Source organism: Artemia franciscana, chromosome 19 (genome assembly GCF_032884065.1).
Source record: "Artemia franciscana chromosome 19, ASM3288406v1, whole genome shotgun sequence".
Classification (NCBI taxonomy): Eukaryota; Metazoa; Arthropoda; class Branchiopoda; order Anostraca; family Artemiidae; genus Artemia; species Artemia franciscana.
The window spans coordinates 27,966,469-27,982,426 of NC_088881.1; the positions used below are offsets into that span (position 1 = coordinate 27,966,469).

The 15,958-nt window shown below is 33.9% G+C and overlaps 1 protein-coding gene across 1 annotated transcript in view; it reads right to left on the reverse strand.

Annotated features, from left to right (window-relative positions):
* Nucleotides 1-2,988: 2,988 nt before the first annotated feature.
* The window catches only part of LOC136039515 (RNA helicase aquarius-like), a gene marked incomplete in the record, with an annotated part of 134,775 nt that continues 121,805 nt past the window's right edge, over nt 2,989-15,958 (reverse strand). The window contains 4 exon segments of the mRNA XM_065723311.1: nt 2,989-3,215; nt 4,393-4,569; nt 9,426-9,623; nt 11,526-11,696. Of these exon segments, the coding sequence (XP_065579383.1) occupies nt 3,030-3,215; nt 4,393-4,569; nt 9,426-9,623; nt 11,526-11,696 (732 nt within the window).

Sequence of the window (15,958 nt, forward strand, 5' to 3'; positions counted from 1 at the left end):
TTTTCTTTGGATTATCAGTGACAATTATTCACTCTCTAAAAAGATTTTTAAAGTTTGCCTCCAAATTTGTGATTCTCATTTGAGCAAAATCATTTGTGATAGCGATATGTCCAAGATTGTCTTTGACTCTCTCTAAAATGCTTTCAGGGGATGTGGTACCTAAAACTTCATGCTCGATTTTCAATCTCTCTCTTGTCGGTAAATTGTTCAAAGGACAAAGCTTCACTTAGAGATCTCTCCAGGAGACTTGGTTTCTAGATCAATCAAGAATTTGATTTGTGCCTCTTGTCAAATTTGAAAACAGAACGGATTTTAAGAACAATTATACTGATCAGCAAGAAGAATATTACCATAAATTTCAAAAATTGGTATTTTTTTAAGAGAAATTTTCAGCAAAGGAAATGCACAGCTTTAATGCTGTATGTCATACAAAAACAATTGAATTGTATCAGATGTATTTTAATATAAGATATTATAAACACTTTTCAGTCAAATACTGTGAAATGAGGGACCAGATATTACGTATATGAGGGGGTTACCCCCTCCTGAATTTCTCGCTCTTTACGTTAAAGTTTTTTAGAACTTTTAAAAAAGCTTATTAAACTAATTAAAGGTCCCTTGTGTTTCTAGAGCCATTGTTAAATAACTGCAACAAAAAGTCACACCTTAGCATAAAGAGCGAGGTATTGAGGAGGGGAAAACCCTTTCATATATGTAATTTCTGTTCGCTTTAAGTTTGAATGTTGCTCCTTACTTTCAGTAGAAAAATCTTGTTTTTTTAAAATTTAATTTCTGATCGTTTTTAAATAATGCTACGAAATTTAGCTCCTCCTCCATGGAAAATCCCTTCCCCCACAAAAAATTTCTGCGTAAAAAGATCCTCCCAGGTAACCCTCCGAAATGTATCTGTATACTTCCGAACAGCCATTATTATATGTAAACAATGGACAAAGTTCATACCTTATATCCCTTCCCTTGGGGGCTTTGGGGGTCAAGCCATCCTCAAAGACATAGCCATTCGATCTTTCGACTATGCTGAACAAAATGACTATCTCAAATTTTGATCGGATGACTTCGAGGAAAAATGGGCATACGAAGGGGGCTAGCAAACGTCACAGATTTTTGTGCTGGCATGTGAATGTAAGATTTTATGATACAAGGGATACATTTTTCAGGAATGGGGAGGGGGTTATCACCCCACGGTGCCTGTATTGAGACTTAGTGCAAATAAAGGGAGATTAAAGATTAATCTATGCTTCCCCAACCTCTACCCCTCTTCTTATATTTATCTGAGGGCTGACAGTGATATAGAAAAGTTTGTCATAAAAATTCCCTTTTTGAGGCATCGGGTACCCCCCCCCTTCCCACCTTCATAACGAACCACTGGCCCACCTTCATAACAGCTGATGCACAATTAGTGTTAAAGAATGCGAAACTGGGCTCAATATAAATTTTCAAAAACGTAAATACATTTTTTTATAATTCTACCTACCTTGGAATTTTGAATCGACACAAACTTGCCCTCTTTTTTGTAAAATTGCGGTTTTATGCCATAAAATGGCAGAAAACGCCACTTATATATGGCATAATTGTTTTGGCTACTTAAAAAGCGCACTAGACTTCCTAATTTCTGTTTGAGTGAACTGTCTCCCAGTTTTTTATGACTACTGGTTGTTTTTTCCTTGGGAAAAAACAACACAATTCTACATAAGAGTTTTCTGGTGTGCTGAATTTTATGGTTAATTTTCATCAAAATCAGTTGCCCTCATGGCCCCTTTTTCGAAAATCAAGAAAATTTTCCCAAGCTCTTAGTTACCCATACTCAGGGCTTTCGATCTACAAGGTCTCTAACTTCAAATTGATAGTAACAGGTTAAGGTGTAAAAGACACCATGTTTCCTCATTTTTAAGATGGCGTGCTTAACCTAATATATAGGGTTTCAGGCCATGGCAAGTCGAATGACTATTTTAGAATTTGCTTTCTTCAGCACCTTGGCCCACTTATGGCAAAATTGATGTTTCGTGGCATATCAATATACTAATAACACACTGTAGCAACAAGCCACCTGAGGCCAAAAAGGCTTCGCACGCTCCTCTTCCACCCTCTCAATATATTCAAAGCCTCCATCTTTCCCAAGAAGTTCTCATTTCCCTTATATGTTTCTTTACGAAATCCTACCACCCCATTCGGGGACGACCTGCTTTATTTGGGATTTTTACTAAAATACCTAAGAATATTTTCGTCGCTTTAAACTTTGTAAAATGCCATGTGCAAAATGCATTTTTCTTATCCTCACTTAAAAAAAGCTAATAAGATCCTGGCTTTCTAAAATGACAAGTGTAAAATGCATTTTTCTTATCTTCACTTAAAAACATACTAAGAGAAAAATAGGAGCCCACTCCTATTTTTTTTGTATTGGCAACACTGGGAATGTCACAGAAAGTTCTACCTAGTAATCAGTTTTTTTTAAGGCTAGTCTTGACACTGTTTCGTTAATATTTTTGTTTTATAAATAAATTCAGTTTAAAAGAATAGTCAGTTTTTACTTTTTAACGACTAACTTTGATTAGATTTTAACTTCTAACTAAATTTTAACATCTGGCTGGTTTATAGATTTGATCCATATTTTCTTACTTAATATGAAATAATAAATGTTTTTATATATATCTAACGGCTCTTCTATAATTTTCTACATTGCCACCTCCAAGAAGTAGAAAAAAAAGCTAGAAGTCAAGAAAGGAAAAGGAATCCAGATGCTGTGACGAAGAAGGAAGAAAATAACTTTAGAACTTCTAAAGACTTTTACAAGACTTAAAAACTTTAGAAGGCAAGAAAAAAAACAACAAAAACTTAAAGACAAAGAAAAAAAAAATAAAGAACTTCAGAGCGAAAGAGAAAAAAAAAATACGAAATTCAGCCGAAATTCAGATGCCAAATACAAAAAAAAAGGAAAACTGAGAATTCCAAGCTTAACAACTTACAGCTATAAAAATAATATAAAATTATACTGAATCAGATGGTTATAAAAATCAGGATTCGTCACTTTTCATTTTCTGTTCCACATTTTGTGTCTCCATTTCAACTTCATTCACAATGTAAACAATTTTGTCTTTATCTTCATCTTCCTCGTATTCTACACCAGGATGTTGGGGAGCCCTCTTGGGAGGAGCATATCCCTGAACAATCCCAGGTTGAAACCAATTTGGCTTCTGTGACTACAAAAAGATAAGATGAAATAGCAATATAGATGTGAGTACTATACACACAGGCAACTTCACATATTCGAATCATGTGACTATTGTTAGCAGTAATTGTTAAAAATTACTATTGCGAATATTACAATACTATTGACTATTACAATTATGACAATTATAATAATGCGACTTTTGTTAACATTAGGTTGTTAAATGTAATGTATAGTTAACAGTAATGCACAACAACCAAAAATAACAAGAGAAATTAAAGCAAATAAAACAAAATAGAACAAGAGATAATAAAATAGAATTAGATTACATAATAAAATAACTTAAATAATAAATATTATTATAACTATACCCTTAAACCATTATAGTAAATATAGATAATAAAATAAACAAAAAAGAAAATACAATAAAATATAATAAACAAGAACAAGAGAATAAAACCAAAGGAAAGAAGGAGTTTAAAATTAAAAATTCGGCGGGTTTTATATAAGATATAGGACTTGATAGACGAAATTGTAAAAAAAAACCCTGAAAAACCAAGAAGCCTCCATCCCATATAGCTGTTTATCCGACGGCAAAATCAAAAATTTTTAAAAACACGGATGAACCAGCACCCCAAACATGACTTTGTATAAAGATGTTCCGACCTAAAGTCTACTATAAATAAAAAAGTAAGCACAATTATACAGTGAACACAATGCGGATTTTTAAAAGTTAAAACATCTATACAAACCAGGTCGTCCCCAAATAGAATGAGAAGACGTCGAAATGAAGGACTTAAGGGAAACTGGAACTTCACGGGAGGGGATAAGAAGTGAAGAAGAAGGCGCAGCTGTATCAGCCTCAGGTGACTTGGAGATAGAATGAGCTACTAGTGCTAGCAATAGAATATAAGCAATATCGCCATCTAATCTTCAACTGTCTCTAACAGTAAAACGGTTACTGGGACCCTCAAAAACTACGAAAAATTAGCGCTTGGCTACAAAAAATCTAACGTCGTGGTATTAGATAGTACACCCAGGACACAGTGTCGGTGTAAAGGAAGCATATATGAACAAATATGTGACTCGTATTTCTTTTATTAAAATTAAAATATTTCATTTTATATATTTCTTTTTATTAGACTGTCGAGCTTATTAAAGGATTTGAAACAAAAGAAAAATGTAACGAAGAAGTTCGTATTACATACCTCAATGGCCAGTTTCACAGCTGCCACTTTCCTGGCATAAAAGTCATAAACGAACTTCGCCATCGCTGGCATATCTGGCATTACTAGTGGGGGCCTTGGAAAAGGTGCTTCAAGAGGCCTCATTGTCGGATAGGTCTCATCTGGGAATATATGCAACACTGTTGGTCTTTCTAACAACTAAATAGAAAAAACATTATAAAACAGGGTTTTAGGTGGTGAGCTTCCTTTCCTTTCTTTGATATAATTTTGGGGAATTTAATGTTATGCGTTTTGTTTTACAGTTTACAGATGGCTGCACCAGCCAAACGGCTACAAATCCTTGTTTTATCAATATATATTCTCTCTCACTCTAAAAATCAAAAATATTATTAATGAAGGTTGTGAATACTTAAGAGTGCACTTAATGCTCAGTACTTAAGACAGCAATGAATACTTAAGACAGTGATGTACTTAAGGATTTATAAGTTTTAAATTTGGCGTTACGACGAAGCTCATTAATACACTTTTAAAACGGGGTTCTATAGAACGAAATGGGTTTTAGACGTAATTCATTACATTCTTCAAGATAGAACTATGTAAAGATAATTTTCCTTATTTTGTCTGCTGTTACTTTCTTAATAGTCTATACGACATAGAACTTTTCACTTCTATCTTGCCAAGCAAACAAGATTATTCATATACTGTTGGCAATACTGCTCGTTAATTTGAACAATTAAGCGATCAAATATTATTTTTGTATTTTTACTTTATTTGCCACCATCATAAAAATATAAATATTTTGCAGAATTTTAATGTTCAATATTTATACGCAAAAAAACCCTTACTTATGCTTGCAGTCGAACTGGTATTTTTTGCATCACCTGGCGTCAGAAATTCAGAAGTTTCCCGGGAATTTGTTTAACCATAAGCTCGCAAGGCTCAAAACTGATCTTGCAATCTTAGGGGCTGCAAAGTGACGGTCCTGGACTCTGCTGCACCCAGGGAAAAATCATTATTAGCACCCCTTCCCTGTCTCCCAAATAAAACCGCGCCAAATTTTAACAAAATTTTTATTTAAAAACAACATTTTTATTTATTAACAATATCTTTCATTTATTAGATAATTTGAATACAAAATATCACAAAAAAACATTATAATCGATTAAACTCGGTCTAGTTACTTTTATTTTCAAGGAACGGTATGAAGATATGGGAAAAATAAAAATTTCGCATTCAATTTGCTTATAGTTACTGCCAACTGCGTCATCTACTTTATTATAATAAGAATACAATTTCAAGAATTAAGAAATGACAATAACTGTTAGATTATTTATTTGGAATTGTTTACCCTAAAATTTCTGCACCCGGGTCAAGCTCTCCTTCCTTAAAACCGCTTCTGGGACAAATCAAGTCTGTTATTTCACGATTTCAGTCATTTCAGGATTTTATGTCTTATTATTTTGATTTTCATTTGTTTTTTTAATTTCATTGCCCCACACTTTATAGTTGTTTATTGTGGGTTAAAATCAAAGTATTACTATGATAAAATAAACACTGTTCCAACCTTCCATGTTTTTTAATTAAAAAAAAAATACTTTAAGTCATTTGTGGTTGGTCAATTAAAAAAATAAGATTTAAAAACTGAGCCTAAATAATTGGCACTCTAGTGATGCGTAATCTTACTTTCCGATTTCATTTAATGGGTTCGTCGTTTTACTTTTCCTCAATCTATTGAAACTAACTTGTGAAAATTTTATCTTAATGAGAAATTTCGTCAAACTAGCTTTTTTTGCAAAAAAGCTATGTCTAGCAGGGTCACAATCTAAATCTAGCACTTTCACAATCTAGCACTGAAGCTCAATTTACAAAATTTAGCACTTCAAAACATAAGAGTTCAAAACATAAGAGTATTTTGAGCACAAATGAATAGAAAAATCTAGATATAAAAATTTAGATCAACTTATTCGAGAGAATACTTGAGAAGAATTAGCTAAGGGAATTGCAAATTCAACCAAATTCTGCTCAGTGTTGCTATATTGTAACACATTTTGCAAAAAGCGAAGGGGCAAATCATAGTTGACAGTGTTCTGAACGATGGACGCTGTGGCCCTTCAATTACGTCAACTCTCAGCACAGGGGAATTTTATTCCCCAGGGCAAACAATCTGCTCAAAATAAAACACATAATAAAAAATATATATGGTAACTATGAAGAAATGAAGATAGGGCTCTAAAGTAAAACTGACTTATAGGGAAGCTGAAAATCTAGATTTATTTATATTTAATTACAATTTTCCTGCTATTTTATTTTATTATTGCTTTGTTTTCCTAATTTATTGCTATTTTTTATCTATTTCTAAAATTATTATTTTATTACTATTAATATATTATTATCGTAAAATCATCTATTTGATCGGATTACTAGGGATACAGGGAAAATATCTGCGGAAGTTTTAGAACATAGAATTGCCCTTGATTTTGCCATACAATAAGTCAGAAAATGGTAAATATTAGACCAGAATAGTAAATAGTAAAACAAAAAGATTGTAAGACTCCGATAACCTTGGTTTGCATGGATTAGCGACTGATATCCCAAGGATTTCAAGGACATAAATTCAAGGAAATAATTAGGATAGAATCAAAAGAATAAAATGCAAATATCAGAAATAAACTTGAACATTACTCGAATAACATAAGTACTAAAAGATAATAAGAAATAATCAGAATATAATATTTAGTTGCAAAGTTGTCAAAAAAAGAATACAACAATGACAGTTGGGCTGGGATTTCAGTCCAAAGTAAGCTCATAGCACCCTATTCCCATGGACTTCAGATAAAGTTGATTAGGCAATCTTCGTAAAGAGTAAAGGAAGAGCTACCTTTGTCAATATTCACCCCTTTTACTCATTCATTTTACTCTTTAGTTTACCCGTTAGTTTTACGCGTTTACCCGATAGATGTATCTGTTTCCGACATTTTGTTTTCATTTCAATTATAAATGGACAGGAAGCGCATTCTAGGAAACTATCAACTATAGTTTTAAGCTAGCATTAGCATGTTAATAATGAAAAAAGATAAGCAACGCAAGAAGCTACGAAAAACAGGCACAAAAAAAACAGTAACAGTAAATAGCAACAGCAACAGTAAAAAATTCAGGTTCAAAACAACGAGACATAAGAAAAACATTGAGCAATAAACGCAGAGGCCGAAATAAAATACTTCCCAAAGAAATTAATGTCTGTTGCCGAAGTGAAATTCTGTTGAAGAAGAAGAAGGATTTATTCATTGAACAGATAATAAACGAGAAATGGTTACTGCCTCCTCTAAAAAGCAAAAGCTTGTCCAAGGGGGAAATAGAGAAAACAAAATACATAAAACAAAAGAACACTAGGCCACCGACACCACTAATACCACCGCACTCAACTATAAATATGCAAAAAAAAACATCATTACTTTACTTTTCCCCTGGGAACTACATATCGTCATAACCCTCACAATAATAAAATAAACGAATGAATCAAAACTCATTATCTACAAAAAGCAGTTCCTTAATAATTTTTCGAAAACTATAACAGGGTCTCCAATACTCCTTATACTACTAGTCAAACTATTCCATTTCGTGTACCTCTATATAAAACAGATAAACATGAACGGGAGAAATGCCTCTAGGTACACTTACATCAACACTACCTCTTGTATCGTTCGAATGAACAAAAGACCTAACGCATTATGTAAGGCTAACGTTGATGTAAAGCTCTATTGGGATTCGTTCAAGTTTGTCTTGAATGATATTTAATTGTCAAGTTGTCTCAGTAAGGGGGGGGGGTGTGAATGTGAGAGTAAAAATCGGACATTAGGCATTTCAGTTCGAAGCCCCGTGGTAAGTCTATTCTTCTTACTTTCGCGTGAAAGATCTTAAGCCGATCTTAAGCCAAGTGGTCTGTCGCGACAATTGTAGTTTAATACTGCTGGTGGTTTTTTATGTGTTTTTAGTTTATTTTTACTTTTTCAATCTTTGTTCCTTTTACGCCGAAGACGCCTCGTTTCTATACAGGTGAAATATCCGCGTCGTTTGTTTTTATTTGCCTTTTCGCTACTGGCCGAAGTCTAGTTTTGTCTATTTTTCTTCACTGAGTTTTCTCTCTTTGTCTCTTTATTTTCAAGTAAGTCAGATGAAGCTGATTTAGCCATCTTCACAAGGAGTAAATCAAGAACAAAAGATGATTTTGAAGCCATTTTTTGAATATACACCGCCTATAATCTATCCTTTCTAGAAACTTGTCCTGTTCTCCTGAAAGAATGTTTGTTATTGTATTGAGGTATAGAGGATACTTCAAAATTCAGTTTAGTATTTGTACGATAAGCTAACAAAAACAAATCATTAAAAAGTGAGTTCTAGGGAAAATGTCAAAAATTACAGAAATGAATGAACTCTTTAAATGAATGAACCAAGTCAAGAAATAGCAAATTTTGAGGATAGCTTCGCTAAATTACAGGGTTAATGTGGATAATTTATAATCTTTAAATTACTGAGACCAATTCTAAGATCGATTTGTTCAGATGTTTTGGTTAAAGACGATAACGATTAAGATAAATATGTTAATAAAAACCACGTGGGTTTGGCTACACGCTGCTCTGAAACTACACCTGAGATTTTTGTTGCCTTAAAGTAAATGTTGTACTGCATTAAGTAAAGATCAGCATAAAATAGAGTCTAGTTCCTGAATGAATTCAAGAAACTTTTCAGGATACTACGGCACAAGTGGCAAACACCCCAAGATAGGAGGGGGAGAGGTCACAGGCTCTAAACTAATGATAGTACACGGTGGTTAGCCTAGACAGAGTACACTGAAGCTACAAATCATTTCCATTATCTAAGCTTCAAAATTGGGCCTCAGATGAGCGAATAAATTCAGACTTATTTTACGTTGTTTTTTAATTTTTAAACCCCATTGGGCCCGGAAATACTACTTAGGTATGAATAATCTAAGTCAATCTTCAACAGGCCTAAACAAATTGATAAATTCGACATATACAAATAATGATGTTACTTACTCGATTGAAAGTAGGCTGCAATTCAAAACAATTGGCGAACAAGTCAACCCTGGCAAACACGTACAAGCCTAGGCGTCCACGAGACATTGCCACAACCAAACGTCGAACATCTCGTAGGTGGCCAATATTACGCGTTTTCACCAAAGACAATAGAATATAGTCATTTTGTTGCCCTTGATATTTGTCAACCGTTTCTATCTATAAAAAGACACAATTGTATTCATATTCATCAGAATATTTAAAAAAATACACATTAAAAGAAGAAGAAGTAAGAAGATGAATCTAGATGGAGTTAGGAGAATTCACAGGAGAAAAATTATCCTTAAATATTTTGATTATAAAATCAACGATAGGCCCAAAACGGGTCTTATGCTGATTTGTGTCTTTTAAATATCATGGATTTTTCTTACTCGTCATAATCTGCTATTTCGGTCTTATCGGTCTTAATATTATTCATTCTTAATGAAGTTCCGGAATAGCTGGAATAACATTTAAAAATGACTACTTTTAAATTCAAAAGTATTAAAAACTAAAAAATATACTAGAAAATGACAGGCACAAGAACCGTATGTGATAGAATAAATGCAAACGTGCTTTTGGAACAAAAACAAAAAAACAAAACACAAATTTTCATTTTTTTTTCTTTATAAGCATTCAAATAATTCAACAGCCATCCAAGTCTCGTCTTTCTTCCATTTCTTTAAGTACCAAGGACAGTGAAAACGAAATAAAGCACCTCAACACAAATAAAAAAGAAACTACAGAAACGAAAGTATAATTTCCTACAAGGATGTTTTCCTAGGGCTAGGTTTATATATGGATCAAACTCCAACATTAAAAAAAAAAAAAAAAAAAAATCAAGAATCAAACTCAAGATTTCACGTCTCCGGGGTTCAATTGAAACATGAACAAAGAATGAATTTACAGCCTTTTTTAAGTAGCCTATACCATTCAGAACATAAAAAGACAAGGGGAAGCCAAGTGGATTGGTGCGCTGGATTTTAGGATCCTTTGTCCGAGAGGGTCAGAGGCAAGACTCTGTAAGCTCAGTCAGAGTCAACCCAGCTCTAAATGGATACCTGGAGAAATCTGGGGAAGGTAAACAGGAAGGGTAGGCGAAAGCACAGGATGGTTGGTCCCTAGCCCCCCTTTTTTACTTCCTGGCTGAAGAGCCAAGAAACGGAGATCAGCACCGCCGGTAGGGACTGTAAAGTCCAATGCCCTATTCTTTTTTTTCTTTACCCGAAGCGTACCTGGCCTCAAGGCTTCCTCCAAGGTAAGTGGCTGACATATATTTATTTTATTATAGAATACATAATAACAATACGAGAATCATCTTCTTACATTTCCGTTCATAGAAGATTTGGATCCATCAAGATCCGTTCTTCATTACGTTTCCTACTTTCACGCAACTACGTGAGGTACCTTGTTTCAAGTCCTGCGCCTGGGCGAAAATTCCTGGGCGAAAGTTCAAGTTGAAAAAAAAAATCAAAAAATTCATCTGTCTGGACAACGATCATGCTCAAAATAAGCAAAAGTTTTTTTTAGTTTTTTTTTTATAATCAAAAATTTTCAGTTTGAATTAAGAATTTTATTTTCAAATTGACTTTAAAATTCTAATTATAAATATGTTTTTTCGAATTCGATTTTAACGAAAACAACTTCCTCATATAGTTTTAGTAGCGGGCGCACGATTTGAAGGGAAAAAAACCTGGATGAAGAATCAGCAAGAAATAAGGTAAGAGCACATGGCACCAAAAGGTTAAGAAGGATTAGCCTTCCTTTGAAGCTTTACTTGTCTTTGAGCATTACAACATGTTTAGTATTTGAATTTTTTTACAGACGAAAAGCGTTGTCAAGTTTAATTTCTTTTTTTTTGGTTATTTATTTTCATGATTCAATATGGCAACAAAGGGAAACTTTGTACTGTTCTAAAAGTTGGCAATTTCAAAACATTCAAATTTGTTTTTGAAAATCACGGTTTTCAGGTATGAATTGACTTAAAATGGGTGCAGGGGAATAAAAATTTTTTGCTTCATGTCATAAGAGGAATAAACCAAAAATTCAGATTCATAAGAGGAAAATACAGAAAATTGTTACCTTGTGAGGAGATCCAATGATTGGATTTTTAGCACATTTTGTTTCTACTATGTCCCTTATCAAATGCTTTTGTCCGTTGTAGGTGGTCAGTATAGAGATTTTAGAGGCAGGGTAGCCTAACAGTCTCATATATGTAAATACTGCGACAACATATTCAGCTTCCGCCAAATTCTGAAAAAAAAGCAAATAAATTCAGGATTACGAGAGATAAAATTTTCACTTATAGCATTTTGACCATATGCAGTCCAATATTATTATTTTTGTCATAAAATAGCAGAAATCATCACTTTGTTGTGGTAAAATTCTAGTTTAGCAACTTTTCAATATCTTGGAAAAGGGTTAGGTTAGGAAAATGAAACTTTCAGGGATGGGTCTACGAACTAAAGTATGCCATAGGAAAGTATTTTGAAGTACCTACCTACACTCTTTCTCCCTGTAGAGGGCAGTGACCTCTGATGGTCTTTAAAAATGTTTGTGTTATTAAGTAAAAAAAACAAGTTTTTTCAACTGAAAGTAAGAAGCAACATTAAAACTTAAAACGAACAGAAATCATTTTCAATTTTCTTTTTTTTGCATAGGGTTTGTGTTTTTTCTCATCTTTTTACGTACGTGTTAATTTATTTAAGCTAGTTTTTCTTCTTTTTTTCCCGTCGATAAGAATTCTGGACGCGATGCCAAAACATTTTAAAGTTTCCTGTCTTATTAAAAGTTTTATCCAATTTCGTTATCTCCAGTTCCTTTTAATTTCATTCTCCACTTTCTAATTTTTACTTTATTTTCTCTTTTTAATTCAACTACTTTCTTTAAATATTAATGTAGTTTGTCCGAATATAAATACAGTTTGTCCGAAAGCAGCTTATTTAGCCTGGGAACCTATTAGGGGATTTACTTTGAAGAAATGATTATTTAAAAAATTGCAAAAACAAGCTTAATATTTTTGGTAAGAGCGGGAGGTGTTGATTTCTCATAAAGATATTAATTGATGGATCGGATATGGAAGAATTCTCACTGGCTGAAAATTTGGTTCAATTCAGGAATTTTTTTTAAAGAAAATAGCACAAGAACTTTTAATTTTCATTAAAATGAGCCACGCCATGAGTATCTGCGACCTCTAGTTCGGCAGAATTACCCCTAGGAAAGAGTTTATAATTCAGAAACCCAATTAAAAAAAAAAGAAACACGTACGTGCCAAAAAAATTTTTAAGTAATGTAGATTAAAGTCGAATCAAGCACTCAACAGAGCATGCGTGTTTGAGTTTTTTATGTAATGCGTTAAACATTGGATTAATTCCTGATACGATATCCCTTGATTTTCGTAAGGCATGTGATTCCTCAGCCCAAGAAATGCTTTTGTCGTAGCTGTCTCATTTTGGTATAAGGTGGAATGTACTTTCTTGGTTTAAGTTTCATTTGAGTTGTAGATTAATTTCTGTTAATCTGATTTTCTACCCACCCTCAAAAGCGATGGAGGTCCCAAGGGATTAGTCTTAGGACCTGGGCTATTTTTAATTCATCTTAATAAAATTATTTTTGTGGTACAAAATACAAAATCTACAAGTTGCTGTAGAATTAACCGCCCTAAAGCTCCACTTGCCCCTAAAGGCAACTGTAGATAAGATATCCTTTTTTTTCGCTGATGACAGAACCCTTAGCACTTCTGAGAGAGAAGAATCCGAGCTCAGGTCATATTTAACTAATTTCTTTAAGAGAGTTCACCTGTAGTTTGATCGAGATTATCTTACCCTAAATGTTTCTAAGCAAAGTTGTTTTTCTTGGGCCTTTCTAAGATTTTTCACATTTATCTGAAATCCACCTATTAAATGCAACTACTAGTAGCTCTAAGGATCGGTATGTCCCGTTTTTAGGTATTCTTACTGTTGAAAACTTGTCTTTCAAATGTCACATTTATTTGGCTAAAATGAAGATATGCAGGAGTCTCAGTATTTTATGGAAGCGCACTTTTCCTGGATCTGTTTTGATAGCCCTTTTTCACACTTTTCCTGGATCAATTTTGACAGCCCCTTTCCACACTTTTCATGGATCAAATTTGATAGCCCCTTTTCACACTTCTCCTGGATCAATTTTGATAGCTTTTTTTCACACTTTTACTGGGTCAATTTTAATAGCCCTTTTTCATTGTTGTTTACGGTTCTTACTGTGCAATAATATTTTTCGAGTGAGCCAAAAAAAAAAAAAAAAAAAAAAAAACAGGTCTACGGCCAATATAAGGAAAAGAAACAGACAGATATTTTACATTGTTTTGTATTTTATTTTTTAGGTCTAGTTTTTTTTTATAGATTTTATGTAGATAGATATTCTATCATCCATCCATCCTAAGGCAAAACTAAGGTTGCTTGACATGAAGTATAGTAATTCAAACAGCAAATCAGTTTCATGAGTCATTTGAAGGCAATTCGAGACCCCAAATAAAATGTTTTCTAAAATTTATGACTGAACATGTCCACAAGACTTGCAGGCAATTGGGCAAATGAAATTGTTCATATTATATGGGAAATTGAATTAAAATTCGGATCTTTTCACTTTAAAGAAAGAAATGGGATGCTTAATGGAGATGAAAAGGTATCAAATTCTTTCTCCCAAATAAGGAAGGGCGGGCGGTGGGCGTAATAGATTTCTATATGTCTGGATTTTAATACCTTTCTCAGATTTTAGATTTCAGAACTTTTGAATAATCCAAAAACGTGGTCCTTTGCCTAAAATATTAAACTAAAAGTCGGCTCCTTTAGATTTGGAATAAATGTGACATTTAAAGCAGATTAAAAGTTGTCAAACTGGTCAGGAACTGAAAGTATTTTTCTCCTAACTGGACGTCTTTGGGACACTTTCATAACTCAAAATACTACTAGAGTTTTCAATACTCAATCGAATCGAAATACTCAATCGAGTTTTCAATACTCAATCGAAGTTTGTACGACCATGAATTCCATGTCGCCGGAGAAGAAAAAGCCTTCATTTACATTGAAGGCTTTACTGGAACAAGAAAGGACGGGGTGGGAAGAAGATTAGAGTTCTAAATTCAGACTTTGAATTACAGAGTGAAAATCTTTTTTAAGTAATTGAGCAAAAGAGACCTTTATGCTGTGAAAAAGGTAAGAAGAAAAAATATATGAAAAAATTGAAACCAGAAAAAAGAAGAGCTATTCACTTTCAAGTGACTTTCCCAAATCTATGAATAACAGTAGGTAAGAACATGCCCCTCAATTTGAAACTATATTTTCAGATTGCAGCCTCTGCGGTTTTAGCCTCTCTTGCGCCTGGGGCAAAATACTGATTAGCCCCTCCCCGTCTCCCACAAAGTTTTTAGGCCAAATTTTAACAAAATTTGGAGGTCAAATTAAAAAAAAATCATCTATTAACTAAATTGTTTGAATTTAATAATTAATGCCAGTCATTGTGTAACAAAATGGAAGAATTTGAAGTTATCGTCCGTCAAAATAGTATCCCAGTTATCGCAGTTACAGAAACTTGGAATCTTGATAGGTTGTCAGGTCATATGGCAGGCTACGAGATTGTCCTGAGCACACGAGCTGAGCATAGACTAGGTGGAGGTGCTGCCTTGTACATACGGAAAGACATCCCTTGCAAATTATTACCGGAATTATTTGATCCAGCTCATGAAGTAATCTGGGCTATTTGCAAACCTAAATCTCTTCCCCGGCGCTTTTCTTGTATTATAGTCGCTTCAGTATATTACCCGGAAAGTGCAAGAAACCGGGGTGACTTGGTTTTCTACCTCCAAACGACTATTGATCACCTGAGAAGTATATACTTTAGCCCTGCTTTTATTATAGGAGGAGACTTTAACCAAACCAAGAAGAGTTGGTTATCATCTTGTTTGTCTTTAAAACAAGTAGTACATATACCCACCCACTCTTTGGGGGGGCATATTGGACCTTATACTCACAAATTGCGATGATTTTTACTCCCCTCCCTTTTCTCTTGGTCCCGTTGGCATGTCAGACCACAACGCAATTCTTTGGAAAGCAAGAGAGTCTTTACCAAAGGCCAAACTATCCCGTGTCACTGTTCGTCCTTGTACGGAGTCGGCCATCTGTGAATACGGTCGATGGATTGGCACATATGACTTCCCCGAAGTGTACAATACCGGGCTCTTGGAAACTAAGGTATCCGATTTCAATGCCACGTTATACAGTCAATACCTAAAGATCTTTACAACAAAATCATTTGTTGTTAGTGAATACGACAAACCATGGATATCTCCAGCTATTAAATCACTAATAAAAGAGAGGTCTCGCATCTACTCCCGTGGTGATATAATCAACGGCAAGAAATTGCGAAATCAAATAGTCTCTTTGGTAAAGAAAGCCAAAGCTCGGTATGGTCGTGAAACCATGCCCTTCCAATTACTTACTTCAGAACCCAAAAAGTGGCACAACGCTGTGAAAAAAGTG